Below are 15,109 nucleotides of genomic sequence, written 5' to 3'. Positions count from 1 at the left end.
GTCACCATTGGATTCAGCATGTCAGAAAGCATGGTGATTCGTCAAGGTATTCCACAAGGCTCTGTCCTTGGGCCGTTGCTCTTCTGCATTTACATGCTTCCACTGGGTAGCATCATCCGCAAATATGGCCTTGGCTACCATTGTTATGCTGACGACACACAGCTATATGTGTCCACCACGAACAGCAACATTCACAAAGCCACCTCGCTCCTTGCCAGCTGCCTGCAGGATATCAAAGCCTGGATGCAACTAAGCTTTCTCCAACTAAACTGTGGCAAAACAGAAGTGATCCTCCTTGGCACCAAGACTACGCTGAAACAGCTTGCCAATTTCTCCCTTGAGATTGATGGCGTCCAGGTCCTCCCCTCAACCCAAGTTCGCAACCTGGGAGTGTACCTTGACAGCCAGCTCTCATTTGAGGCTCACATCAAGCATGTCATATTTTTTAAAATTTTTATTTATGTATTTATTTATTTTTGTGAGGCGCATTGGGTCCAAGAAATGCACTATACAAGACTGATTTATTATTATTATTATTATTATTATTATTATTTTAATACATTAAAATACCCTCAGGTTATTATTATTTTAGTACCATGATTGTGTAGTGTTGATTCAATTAATGAATTAATTAATTTCTATTAATGTGAAGAAAATGCAAACATTGCCTTAATTCTTTGCAATGTGTCAGGGCTATCATAAAGCATGGCTTATTGATATTTAATGAAGTATTGATATTGATATATATCCATGCATTTTGCACTTCTGCAGATCACTATTTTGTTGTTTTTTAATCAATGATTTGCCATGATGTTTGTATCTATTCTTGTTAAATTTTAATAAAGACATTTTATGCAAACTATTATTTGAGCCAAACATGTTGTGGCTAAACTGAGGCGACTGGGTACCAGGTTATCCAATCCCTCCCAGAGCATTAGATGCTGCTGTGTAGAAAGAACTCCTTATGTGGTTTCTGAAAGACATAGAGTCTGGAGATTGGATTGAAATCGTTGGATTGCTCTACTTATTATGTTGAGCAGGATGCTGTAGAGGTGGCAGCTCATCTGCTTTATTGAGCATTCCAAAGCTTGTGAGAAAGAGCCTCCCTCAGTATCAACCCAACCCCCTCTTGAATTGTGCAATACAATGTATTTGGAGAAGGCGCTAGTACACACCTAAGGTCATGAGCTTTCGTTTAATAACACAAGTCCTCCAACCGGAAGGACGTGAGATAAGACATTCAGGGTGTACATCGTACAACGAACTATAACAATAACACAGACCTACTCCCAATTAAATAAAGACTAAGACCTCTCGGTCGTATGCGGACTCCTCCTCCGGCAGGGCCAGCTCCTCCGGCTGGACTCCGCATACGACCGAGAGGTCGGAACAATGGAGCGTCGGAGAAATGATATGGACCCGAAGTCAACTGACAGCTGTCTACTGAAAACATCTTTCTCGAATGCTGCCTGAGTTTGTTGTTGGCTCTATTACCACTAGTTGAAATGGTTACAGTGCCACCTATCGTATCGGGGCATGACATGCTTCGGCCAATGAATCGGTTTACTCACTGCCATGTATACTCGGACAATTGCAGTTGTCCAATTGCAGAGCATAGTCGAACTATGGCTTTAATCGGATTAAGCTGTGCATGTAAACGTACTGACTGTATTTTGGGAAAGTATAATAAATATAAGCCAACAAAGATTAATAGAGGGAGAAAGGAGGGTGGGAAGAGATGACCAATGACCTTGACCTTGGACTGCCACTCTCGGTCGTTTAATATGGAAATGGTAATAGGTGTTGTGTGCCTTGAACCTCGTCCAAGATAACCGGTCTTTGGCACGTTTCACAGGTTTGGTATGTCTACCATGTCAGGCGCATGCTTTAAGTCAAAGACGTCCCTCTCTTATTGTCACATGATCGGGTTTGCTGCTATATGTTGTTCCACCAAAGTGTGTTTACCCGTAGAGTAGAGTAGATCGTGCACATATTTGGAAGTTGAAGCATCGTTTTAAACATCCACAGTGAAGGATTGTTCTCTTGCACCATGATTGGATCTATGGTTCTTCTCTTCCTATGCCTGCTGTTCTTCTTTGTTCGCACCAGACGGCCTAAGGACTTCCCCCCTGGGCCCCAGCCTCTACAGATATTCGGGAACCTGCTCCAGCTGTGCCTGGAGAATCCTATGAGAGATCTGGAGAAGGTGAGAGCCAAGTTTACCTTACTCTTTTACCTGGTTTTCAGTGTTTTAATACATTAAAATACCCTCTGATTATTTAGAATTATATGTTAATTTAATGCAGCAAAACTGTGGACAATTTACTGATAGGTTATGCATAGTATTTGTTATTTCTAACATGCTTCTTATTGTACAGCCTATGGGCTTTCCAGTTTCAGAGTGGGGTGGGGACGGGGTTCTTCTGATCTGTGGGGGAAAGAGATCTGTATTTCGTAAGTATCTGACCAAAATATCCACAAATCAGTAATGACATGGAACATATAACACACATCACATAACTGATATGGAAGAGTTTTCTTAATTTACTAAACTTAACTGTCATACATACACCAGTATGTAAAAACATCTCATGCTGGCCTGACAGTGGGTTTATCATTGAGATGTCAGTCAACAACCGCACAGTGTTTGTATATGAAATGAATCGAATGCAGTGTAAAATACTTTTATAGATATTTTATACAATATAATCTTTCGGCAAATGAGTCTTTTAAGTCATGCTTGCTTTCTCTTCAACATTCCATATATTCCTATCCATGCCTAAAACCGCTCTATTCCTCGTCTGCATTACGCTCATGAGATAATGTAAATACTTCTATATATGTTTCCCGTAATATAGATAAGCCCATCATGTCTGTGTGTCTGTGTCTCTCCCCCCCTCAGTGGTAGCATCGCGCAGGCCAGTGTGTGTCCGTGCAGCTCACGTTCACACCGTTCATGCGCTCGGGCGTCAGGCAGTTCCTGGTGGACTTTGACTCTGACCGGCTCCAGGACGTGAAGGGAGTCGCCACGCTGGTTGTCCGCAAGACTTCACCCTTGTATTCTAACATGTTGCCCAACATATTCGCATAGAGAGGATTGTAATGCCCTACAAGTTGTGATCAAACCTATAGCTGTCAGCAAGGCTCCGGCACTCACTCGTATACTAACAAATATAATTTGCAAAGTCAAGCAATGGTTTCACTTCTCTTAATATACCATGATTGTCTAGTGCTGATTCAATTAATTAATTAATTAATTTCTATTAATGTGAAGAAAATGCAAACATTGCCTTAATTCTTTGCAATGTGTCAGGGCTATCATAAAGCATGGCTTATCGATATTTTATGAAGTATTGATATTGATATATATCCATGCATTTTGCACTTCTGCAGATCACTATTTTGTTGTTTTTTAATCAATGATTTGCCATGATATTTGTATCTATTCTTGTGAAATTTGAATAAAGACATTTTAAGCAAACTATTATTTGAGACGACCAATGACTACCTTGGACTGCCACTCTCGTTCGTTTAATATGGAAACGGTAATAGGTGGTGCGCCTTGACCCTCGTCCAAGATAACCGGTCTTTGGCACGTTTCACAGGTTTGGTATGTCTACCATGTCAGGCGCATGCTTTAAGTCAAAGACGTCCCTCTCTTATTGTCACATGATCGGGTTTGCATATGTTGTTCCACCAAAGTGTGTTTACCCGTAGAGTAGAGTAGATTGTGCACATGTTTGGAAGTTGAAGCGTCGTTTTAAACATCCACAGTGAAGGATCGTTCTCTTGCACCATGATTGGATCTATGGTTCTTCTCTTCCTATGCCTGCTGTTCTTCTTCGTTCGCACCAGACGGCCTAAGGACTTCCCCCCTGGGCCCCAGCCTCTGCCGATATTCGGGAACCTGCTCCAGCTGTGCCTGGAGAATCCTATGAGAGATCTGGAGATGGTGAGAGCCAAGTTTACCTTACTCTTTTACCCGGTTTTCAGTGTTTTAATACATTAAAATACCCTCTTATTATTTAGAATTATATGTTAATTTAATGCAGCAAAACTGTGGACAATTTACTGATAGGTTATGCATAGTATTTGTTATTTCTAGCATGCGTCTTATTGTACAGCCTATGGGCTTTCCAGTTTCAGATTTCAGAGTGAGATTTTGTCGGCGGCAGGGGTGGGGTTTGGTTGGGGTGGGGACGGGGTTCCTCTGATCTGTGTGGCGGGTTGAAGTGCGTGTGTCTCACGCTCAACGCGTGAGACTTAAAATCTTGCCTATAGGCTATATATGTCAAAAATATGAAATTGGACGTGAATAGAGATTACGATTGCAGGTTGGGTGTAAAACATTTCCAAAAGACAGCCGCAACATATTTTCTGACTCTAAGTAAACAAAACGTCTGTAAAAGACTAAGACTCAAAGACTTGCAAAACTGGCCTAACTAGTTGTAAATGTTGCGTTGTAAATGTTGTTGTAGTTGCGTAGGATGTATGGGTATTTCTGTTGGAAGTGCAACTTGTGTAACTTGTGTAACTCGTCTGCTACTTTTGTAGCTGAGACGGCGCTATGGCAACGTGTTCAGTCTGTACTTTGGAAGCCGGCCCGCAGTCATTCTCAACGGGACAAAGACCATCAGGGAGGCCCTGATTACCAAGGGGACCGACTTTGCTGGGCGCCCAGATGAGCTGCTTCTCAGCCACATCACGCAGGGCAAAGGTGACATGGCGTGATGTAGAAACATGTTTATATCAAATATCTGCATTTATACGAGCCAGACAAATATACAGCCATGTTGACATGAGTCGTGTCTGATAAAGACGTAATAGCCTATTTAATAATCTCTCTAAAGGGAGTAGGCTTACGATACTTAGTTAAGATTTAAGAGCTATTATTTGAGTGTTATTTGTTATAAATGGCAAAGCCATCCATCAGCAATTGGTAAGTTAAATACACTCTGAGACTATCTGTTTGAGTGGACTGCGCTTGCCTCTGTAGATATTAAATTCTTAATCAAAATTTGTTGACCAAGGATTCCTAAAATATTGATATCTTTAGCTCCGCAAATAACATCTGATCTGTGATGGTCTCTCTTTATCCTAGACCCTCTGATCATTGAAAACCCTCAACAAATGAATAGATAAACCCCCCTTACCACACCAATGATATGTGTGGCTGTGCATTGAAGTTGGATTGTTGTCCTCAGGCGTTATCATGGCCAACCATGGCCCCAGCTGGAGGGACCACCGGCGCTTCGCTCTGATGACCCTGAGGAACTTTGGCCTGGGCAAGCAGTCGATGGAGGACAGAATCCTGGGTGAAGTGGAACACGTCGCTGCTGAGCTGGAGAAGAGCGATGGTAAAGATAGGGCGTGTTTCTTAGCAGGGACCCTAGGACATGTTCACCATAGAGGTTTCATGGCTATTGGAAAATACACAATAGCGGCCTCTGTAGGATGGTACCATTGAGTTGCTTCCACAAAGATTACATTGACGTTTCTGCCATTGATTTTTGAGTTCACTTAACAATATTAGTATTGCGGAAGCAAATACTCCCGATACTTGCAATAGTCAATCTTTATTTGTTTTCCCTGTCCGTATGATCAAGAGCTCTTATTCATGTCTTATTTGTCCACCAAGGAAAGCCAATGAACCCCCAGCTGCTGTTCCACAACGCGTCCTGTGACATCATCTGCTCCATCATGTACGGGGCGCGCTATGAGTACGACAACCTCTTCTTCAGAGCCATGATCAAGATGATGGCCGACTGCTCCAAGATAGCCAACGGGCCCTGGGGGATGGTAGGTTTTACACTGTAGAAAACAAATTCAACGCTTTTGTTGCTGTTAAAACACAACTCAACCCAAATCCCTAACTGTGTCATTTGATTTGATATGCTTTATGTATCCGCAAAGGGGAACCTGGGTTGATCATGCATGCACATTATCATTATCACCTGGACACAACAAAGCAATCATCACTCTATTTCTTATTCACATCTATAGATCTATGACACCATTCCTCTGCTGAGAGGCCTCCCTCTGCCCTTCAAGAAAGTGATGGACGACCATAGCTATGTCAAAGGTCACGTCAAGTCCATCGTAGCGGAGCACAGAGCGACACGCGTTCCCAAACAGCCCAGAGATGTCATAGACAGTTACCTCGACCAGATGGATAAGATGGTAAGGCATTCGGGCAAAAAACAAATCTCTGCCTCACCGACTCACTCTCTCACCTATAACTCTGAGATGTTAGCTCCAGTACCTTTTTAACTGTATCCTCTCTTCACTTCAAATCTTCGCCACACCTCCCATCTCCTACCCTAGCAGGAGGGCAGTGTATTTGACGAGGAGCAGTTGCTGGCGACCCTGTTGGATCTCCTGTTTGCCGGGACCGACACCACCTCCAACACCATCTGCTTCGCCGTGTTCTACCTGACAACCCACCCTGAAATACAGGGTAGAGTGCCAGTGTTGTGGCCACATTGTTTGAAGGATTATGCAGCTATCCAAATCTGTACTGGTTCTGTACTGGATCAAGCACATATACTTTGTTGATTGGTCAGGAAAAGATAATTATTCTCTGTCCCTATTTCTCTTTCTCAGAGCGTTGCCAACGGGAGATAGACCAAGTCTTTGAAGAAAAGGAAAGGGTCAGTTTTGAAGACAAAGATAGGATGCCCTTTATGCAGGTAATGTGAAACAGGAAGGATCAGAATCATACAGTTCTCAACTCACTGAATGGAGCCTACATAGTATATCATAACTATGCACAACATAGTGTCCAGGGTATTTCATTCTCCTTCTTTTCCTCTCTCAGGCAGTGATCCAAGAGTCGCAGCGCTTTTGCAGCACTCTGCCTCTCAGTGTGTACCATTCCACCACCAGGGACACAGAGCTGCAGGGCTATCAGATACCCAAGGTAGGACACACTACTGCAACACACACACACACACACACACACACACACACACACACACACACACACACACACACACACACACACACACACACACACACACCGCTCCATCATGTTCATCATTTTGGGGATTGCTCACAGGGAACGTTGGTGATCCAGAACCTGTCGTCCGTCCTGTATGAGGAAGGACAGTGGAAGTCCCCCCACGAGTTCAACCCTGACAACTTCTTCAACGATCAGGGAGAGCTGCAGAAACTGGAGGCGTTCATGCCCTTCTCCATTGGTAAGAAGCTCTGTTTATTTCTATGGCCACTCTGTGCTAAGTCTGTTGACAGTCGATTTCAGGAAACCTTGCTGACAACAGAATGGTCTGAAACAGCCATTTGATTAAAACCGTATTGCACAACACAACAGTCGGCGATAGCCATAAATGTTTATATCTTATAACACAACTTGTGCTGTGAGAAGGCGTCTCAGACAACCACAGAGAGAGGTGCAGAATCAAATATAAAGATACTTTGGAATCATATATTATGTTTTAGTCTAGCCGAATGACTAGAATTACAGAAACAGCATGAACTGATAGAATAGAGCGTGGAACCCAGGTGAACACATTAAGACACATGGAAGAGAATACGGTCACCATGGCGATCTCAGGGGGGACCTGTCAATCTCTTCAGGACAAAGCTTTAAACTACGACTGTATCTATGACTCATGATGTGTAGACTGATGTGCCCAGATGAACGGTACTGTCCCTGCTACATCAATGACAGAAGTGTCTCTCTCCAGGCCCCCGCATGTGTCTGGGGGAGGGGCTGGCTCGGATGGAGCTCTTCCTGGTCCTGGTGACGCTGCTGAGACGCTTCCAGTTCGTCTGGCCAGAAGGTGCGGGAGTGCCGGACTACACTCCTGTGTTCGGTGTCACCCAGGCCCCTAAAGCCTTCAGCATGGTGGTCCTACCGAGAGAGAGTCAGAGGCTCTGACGGAGGCCTGAGAGGAATGGACAGTGAGGATCAGGCATCAGAATACGAGTCATTCATCACTTTATTGCTTTGTGATGGAAATTTGAAAAAGGCACATTTAGGTAACAGGTGGGATTTGAATGGACACTGTTCTTAAAAATCTTTCTTAGAAAATGAAATGAAATTGTCAGACAGACAGACAATATGAAGCAATTTGAAAGCATGTTACTGCACAGTATATTTGCGTATTATTGATTGTATGTTAACCCTAGGCTACATTTTTATACATATATTTATATACATTTGTAGATATTTGGCATTGAAAACTGCTGAGGTTTACACTAGCGGTGAGGTGATACAAAACATGAGCAACCCTTACATTACGTACGTGTGTGTGTGTGTGTGTGTGTGTGTGTGTGTGTGTGTGTGTGTGTGTGTGTGTGTGTGTGTGTGTGTGTGTGTGTGTGTGTGTGTGTGTGTGTGTGTGTGTGTGTGTGCCACTTACCTGACGTCCTACAAGCAGGGACCTAGTGGTCCACACGAGGGGGAGGGCCGAAAAAAACATCTGTGCATACGTATTGCCTTTTGTCTTTTGTCTACAGCAGGTGCAGGTACATTAATTCCCCAGGTCTTCAGTTTTCTGGCAGCATGTGCAACATTTTTTGCTTTGCATATGAAACGTCTTCAGACTCTTCCAGTGTTTACTCATCTGGTCTGCAGTTCGCTTTTATCCATGAGTGTGTGATATTTTACGAGCAACAAATTGTTGCTCGTGGCTTTTTCTATTTTCATGCCTATAAAAAATACTATTTCTTGATAAAATATGAAATTGGTCCATTATTTATTTCTCCATAATGTATGTGATATTTCAACATTGTTTATTCATCTGGATTATTTTTAAGAATGTATAGTGTTAATCTGCAGTATGACACTGGAGTATGCTGACCTCCCGTTCCTTTTCCAATATATTGACTATGATTTAATGAAAAGCGCTATTTATAATTCAAAGAAAAGGAAATACACCAAAAAGGACAGATACATTCAGATCATAAAGAAAAGCACTCAGACGTCCCTGATTTAAAAATACAAATTTTTGATTTGTATATATATACATTTATATATACTGTATATATGTATTATATTTATATCATTATTTTCATCACCTGGAAATCCTTTTAGAATGAATCCCCATTCTGTTCAAACAGAATTTTGTTGATTTAATTTACAAGATTTTATATTATTTAAACAATTCTTCAACAACTCTGAAAACTGGAAGATGGAAGATGCAAACTGATCACTTCTCACTTCTTCAGATAGTTCTAGCCACTCCAGCTTCCCCTCTGAAACAAAAGAACTGGGGAGCTTTCCCTTGAATTTCTTCTTGAATTTCATTAATGGACGGTTGCACATGGTAGAGACGGACGCACAGTGGTGGAGAGGGGGGACACACACAAACTGATATGGAGGTAAGCAGGAGGGCTGCAGGCCTTTTTATCTTTTAAATCTTTTATGACCTGTGGTCATACCACTTGGACCCCTCCGGAAGGTTCCTTGATTTATACACAATTCAATTTAAATGTTTGATTTAAAATGTAGGCACATTGTGTAGTCAAACGAGCCTCCGGAAGGTCAACCTGTATGACCGCATGTGATTTATACAATATGATTTTAAATGTTTTACAACTTAGACTTAAAATTCGTGAATCATGGTCGTTCAATCTTGACACTAGCTGAATACTCTCTCTCTCTCTCTCTCTCTCTCTCTCTCTTACACACATAAAACCAACCTAGTAGGCACTCTTGGCATCACGATTTTTCTCACTAAATCTGTGGATGTTTTTTGGGCTGTCTACCACAGGAGAAGTGAGCACATGTGCGCCGGCCACAAACCACTGTTTTCATTACGTAAAGTAATCCAACAGCTTAAGAGACAAGAGGAGACTCCATGGTTACGTTAGTCAAGCAATGTTACATTGTTTCATTTCATTACATCATAGTATTATTGTTATGAATTCACCTAGTTGATTGAAGACTGATATCCTCTGACACAATTCAACAGCATGAGATTGATGTGAAAACATATAGATGGCACTGTGTGTTGGATTCCTATGGTGTGTGTGTGTGTGTGTGTGTGTGTGTGTGTGTGTGTGTGTGTGTGTGTGTGTGTGTGTGCGTGTGCGTGTGTGTGTGCGTGTGTGCGTGCGTGTGTGCAATTCTGCGAAATGAATCCGAGCAAGGGGATTGCTTAGTGGACATTTTTCACTGCGTAAACCTACCCCATGTCTCTGTATCATATTCCACCCAAAAATGTCTGGGACTCTTTCTGCTTAGCACCCCTTGCCACACACGTGTCCCACACACGAGTCACACAACTTCACTCAACTTGATCTAGGAGAACAATCTAAGACCAATTTACTTTGGACCAGGGCCGGATCAGACCGGGTGGCAGCAGGGTAAGAACATGGTGACGGTGTGAAATGTCAGGTCGGTGACCCGTTTCAGTGGATCACTTGACTGAAAAGCTCATGCCTCTCTCAACTTTTTAGATGCTTGACAATATGTTCTTCATACATTCAAATGTGCAAGATTTTAAATTTTTTAACAGTCCCATCTTGATTTTATGCAGCATTATATCTATATATGCATGTATATTTATTTACATATTTATACATCTATCATGCTTCATTGCTTTGTACTATGTATGATATATAAATTGAGATAAACATGCTATCCACTTAAGGAAGATAACTATATGCTTCCAGTTTGCAAGTGTTCATTGATGAATATCCAAAAATATAAATATCAATAAAAAATGTTTGATTTATTATTGAATTTTGTGTTGTACAGAGCACTATTAACATTTATATATATATATATATATATATTTAGTATTTAGAAGGTCAAAGCCTTGTCGTTATCTACCGAGAAGCCCATTCTTCCTGGTAGATTAACCTGGTTAAATGACTCTGTTGTGAACCAATAATAACCAATAACCAATAAGAGATTATACCATGGATGGTACACGATGGCAATGAGATGTGTTAATGGACTTTTCCAATGGGACTGAAAATACATGGATGGAATACAGTACAGAATACATGAATACATGAATACATGGAATACATGACATGACAGAGCTATGTCCACTGGTGACACTCTGACAACACCAATGGGAAACAGTAGTGACTGTGGTTAGGGTGGGACCGGGACATCCTCAGCATACTTCACAGGAGGGTGTTAATACCGTCTGAACTCTGCAGCTCCTTCAAAGTTGGCCTCTGCGTCTTCCTGAACAGTCTCCTTGTTCAGATGCTGAGTGTGAGGTCACTGTGGATCCAAAAGTGTATACTGGGATAACCCCACACTTAGATATCTTCTACCCTTTTCCTAGTATGTATGAAATGTATTACTTTTACTTAGGCCTCTTTTTAACCAATTCCCCCATAAAACTCTTATCATTGGTGTAAGCTTGGAAAGAAAAGCGCCAATGTGAACTAAAATCTGGAGTTGACACATTCTTTAGGTGGACAAATTGTATGTCGCAATATGTTTCGCAATAATTCATGTTTCAAAGTACTTCTCTCTTTATTCATTGCAACTTAAAACGGTCTATGCTGTTTTACGATTTGGGATTTAAAGATAATGGTGGTCATATAACCTGCTCATGGCCCTTTCACTGCTTGTCGTGGAAATATTAATCATAACTATAATACACAATTATAAACCTTACATTAACCTTGTTTATATAATTACTAGTCAATCTAAAAGGAACTGTTTACATTCTCTTTGGACCTTCGGAGTTCAGATTTGCATTCCCACTGGAGCCACTGAGTCTGATACTGAGGCCAGGCCAATCGACTGACTTCTTTGTTGTGTAGATTTGTTTAACTATTGCAGCCCTGTCTCACAGACTTGCAGACATGTCCACTTTCCCCATAGTGTATTGCAAATTAACTTGGCCTCTCCCGCCAATCCTAAATGCTCCATAATGGTCACTCCCACTTACCTTTGTTAACTGTATATTCCCTACCCACAATGCAAACGTTTCCCTATAAGAATCTTGTTCACCCATTGTCTCACTGAATGTATCCTTGGTAACCTTGCTGCCTATACTTTCCCATGATCATGCTCTCAATATTAAATCAAATATTTCGCTGGCCGACGTGTCCTAAAAAGGAGTTTCTCTTCATCACTGCTACAGATTGCTCTATGGACTACGTGCTGGACGTTGCTGACCGGTACCTCCTCACTCCCTATGTGTACCCTGCGTCGTTGCCCGAGGACGGGGCGCTGCGGCAGGTGCTCAGCCTGCTGCTGCTCACCAACCTGGGGGCAGAGCTGCTCTACCTGGGGTTCGCCTTCCTGAGCTTTTACTATGTCTTCGATCATCGACTCATGAAGCACCCATACTTTCTTGAGGTAGGTGTTTTGAACAGATTATATTTATTTTATCCCAAAAATGATATATAATATTTGATATATGTGTATCAGAAACAAATCCCTCAATTTCTCAACCACATAACGTGCTGCTTTCAGGTATTGTAAGGGATCCTGATATTTAAGTTGTGGCTGTTTTTTCGGCAACATGTGCTTTTATTTACATTTTGTAGGTCAGTTGGTGGTTTCATGTGCTTTTCTGTTTGTTTTGGATTGCCATGTACTTTTGACTCCACCCTGCTACCTCTGTCTTGATTTTGAATTGCTGCGTTTTTGTGAACATACCTGTTGCAAATGTGTGTTAATTGGTTTGTGGGTATTTAAGCTCAGTGTGCCCATCAGTTTCTGTCGGATCGTGCCAGTATGTTACCTGTGCCTTGCTGGAAATAAACTCAGAAAGTTTTGAAACTAAGCTGTCTGTCTGCAATTGGATCATTTTCTACTGAAAGCCTAACAGGTATGCTTTTATTTAAGATTGAAACCTGGCACTGTTCTGTAGCTGTCTTCACTATGTAAATCCCCAAACATTCTATGTAAAATGTTTCCATTGCCTCGTATGGATTCACAGAACCAGCTGCAGAGAGAAATCAGGCTAGGGGTGACCTCCATCTTTTGGATGAGCTTCCCCACAGTCGCCTTATTTTTCGCTGAAATCAGAGGATACAGCAAACTCTACGACAACATCAGTGACTCCCCCTCTGGTGAGAAGCTACCTCCTTACGGACTGCCCAGATTCCATCTCACTGAAATAATACAGATTCTGGTTGTTCTGTTCTGGTTAAACAGAAATGGCACTTAAACTTGCTTTATGTTGGTTGGTTGTCAGAATCTTTTTTTATTGGCTTAAATAGCTGCAGCAGAAAAGTTCCAAAGGGCTAGCTTAGGTTGAAGGTGAACACAATTCACCTTCTGAACAGCTGTACATAATGATGCGCTACCATCCTTAAATGATCCAGAAGTTCATTATGTTAGCATTTGCAGACAAGCTGACAAATGGATATCAAATCTTCACTCAAAAAGGTGTTTGTGAATAGCGACCCTTGATGACTGGTCTATAACATGCTGCTTTGGGGGGTTTCTGTCACAGGCTGGCCATTGGTGATCCTGAGCATCGCTGGGTTCCTGTTCTTCACAGACATGGTGATCTATTGGCTGCATCGGATCCTGCATCATAAAAGCGTTTATAAGGTGAGCTGGAGATGAATCTTAAGAAACAGTGGTGGATTGTATTCTACTTTACATGGATATAGGATGCCGTTAATATTTAAAGGTATTGTGTTTGAAATTGGGAAAATGAAATAGGGACAATCCATTGTGTCTTCATTGACAGGTGAATTGCAAATGAGAAATGAACCCAACATAAAGGGATTCTTCAAAAGCCATTTCTGCTTCCGAATTAGTCTCATCACACATTTTATGACCTATGATTTTGATGTGATAAGTTACTCAAATTCCTGAATTTACACACATTAATAATAATACAAATATAGACAGTCCTTAAAGCCAGACTCTTAACAAATCCATTCCATTATTGAACATTATAAAATGTGCGGTATGCTTGTTTGACACATCCTAATTTGAGTCATCTCTTTTGCCGGGTTAGTATTTGCACAAGCAGCATCACATATTCAAGGTCCCCACGCCCTTCGCCAGTCATGCATTCCATCCGGTGGACGGCTTCCTTCAGAGTTTACCGTACCACGTCTACCCCTTCCTCTTCCCTCTCCACAAGGTGACCCCCCCGCTGACTCGCTTCACTAAATACTGACACACAATATAGCCACCTTTGAAGTCTGGGATTAATTACGTTTACCACTATCTCTATCTTTGTGATTACATATGACTGCAAAGAGAGAAACGATGACTTATTACAATTATCTTGTTTTTAGTAACCATATATCTAGATTGATGGATGGATAGACAGATATGCCGGATGCGTATTGTAGGCCTACCTCTACTGTACAATAACAATAAAGGGTCTCTCTTCCATTCTGTTTATTCAAACACCTGTCATATCTTCTCTCTGGCTAACCACCAGGTGGTGTACCTTGTCCTGTTTGTGTTCGTCAACGTCTGGACCATCTCCATACACGACGGAGACTTCCGTATCCCCTGGCCTCTGATCGAGGTTATCAACGGGGCGGCCCATCATGTGGACCACCACCTCTATTTCTATTTCAACTACGGTCAATACTTCACTCTTTGGGACCGTCTGGGGGGCTCGTACCGACACCCCTCCGCCCTCCTGGGGAAGGGGCCGCTGGACCACATCCGAAAGCTCTCCGCCGCGGGGAAGTTAAGGAGATGAGTGTGATCATGATGATCGGGTTCAGCTTCTTTATTCGTTCGTTAGTTTGACAAGTTAGGTTGCACTGCAGCCAACAATGAAAAGTCAATGAAAAGTGTTGACTATGTTTCCTAGACTGAACTGGATACTTTGTTCTGAAGTCAAAATAAGCTTGTGGAATTTGTGCGAGCGTGTAGATGCTGTCAAGTGAGGATTTAGCAATGAAAATTTTTCATTACATCATCCCAACGTAATTGACAAATATATCTATCTATCCTATCCTAAAAAACAATGACTAGGCCTACAATATAAAGCGTATCTAAATGTATTATGTGGATAGTTTATCATTAAAATGTAGGGCTATCTATTGTCAATGACTTTTTGTTGAGCTATGATGATAATGTTATTTTTATGAATTAACTAACTTTAACAAACTTTAATTAACTAACTGAGATGCATTGAATGAATGCTGCTGTTTTACTGGAAATCTCAATTTGCTGAAAATA

The 15,109-nt window shown here is 41.7% G+C and overlaps 2 protein-coding genes across 4 annotated transcripts; both read left to right on the top strand.

The window, feature by feature from the left end:
• Nucleotides 1-2,090: 2,090 nt before the first annotated feature.
• On the top strand, nt 2,091-8,681 carry LOC311357161 (cytochrome P450 2D15-like). Of its 3 annotated transcripts, none has more exons than XM_084477055.1 (12): nt 2,091-2,206; nt 2,379-2,454; nt 2,903-3,952; nt 4,555-4,717; nt 5,205-5,357; nt 5,639-5,799; nt 6,004-6,180; nt 6,328-6,457; nt 6,604-6,689; nt 6,818-6,919; nt 7,058-7,199; nt 7,707-8,681. In XM_084477055.1, the coding sequence occupies exons 3-12, from the start codon at nt 3,797-3,799 to the stop codon at nt 7,898-7,900; spliced, it is 1,464 nt and encodes a 487-aa protein (XP_084333181.1). In that variant the 5' UTR covers nt 2,091-2,206; nt 2,379-2,454; nt 2,903-3,796; the 3' UTR covers nt 7,901-8,681. The 3 variants fall into 3 exon arrangements, with proteins under 3 accessions (XP_084333181.1, XP_084333179.1, XP_084333180.1); XM_084477053.1 differs by having other exon boundaries at nt 6,325-6,457; XM_084477054.1 differs by lacking the exon at nt 2,379-2,454 and having other exon boundaries at nt 2,149-2,206; nt 3,775-3,952; nt 6,325-6,457.
• Nucleotides 8,682-10,285: 1,604 nt separating this feature from the next.
• LOC311357921 (lathosterol oxidase-like) lies at nt 10,286-14,624 on the top strand (the record flags this gene model as incomplete). Its single annotated transcript, XM_084477950.1, has 6 exons — nt 10,286-10,332; nt 12,081-12,298; nt 12,885-13,017; nt 13,404-13,504; nt 13,920-14,048; nt 14,355-14,624. Exons 2-6 carry the CDS (start codon nt 12,089-12,091, stop codon nt 14,622-14,624), a joined length of 843 nt encoding a protein of 280 aa, XP_084334076.1. The 5' UTR covers nt 10,286-10,332; nt 12,081-12,088.
• Between the last annotated feature and the right edge of the window lie 485 nt (nt 14,625-15,109).

This window comes from Micromesistius poutassou, assembly GCF_964030765.1.
Source record: "Micromesistius poutassou genome assembly, chromosome: 13".
NCBI classification, from domain to species: domain Eukaryota; kingdom Metazoa; phylum Chordata; class Actinopteri; order Gadiformes; family Gadidae; genus Micromesistius; species Micromesistius poutassou.
This window is presented reverse-complemented; position numbering and strand designations above follow the sequence as displayed.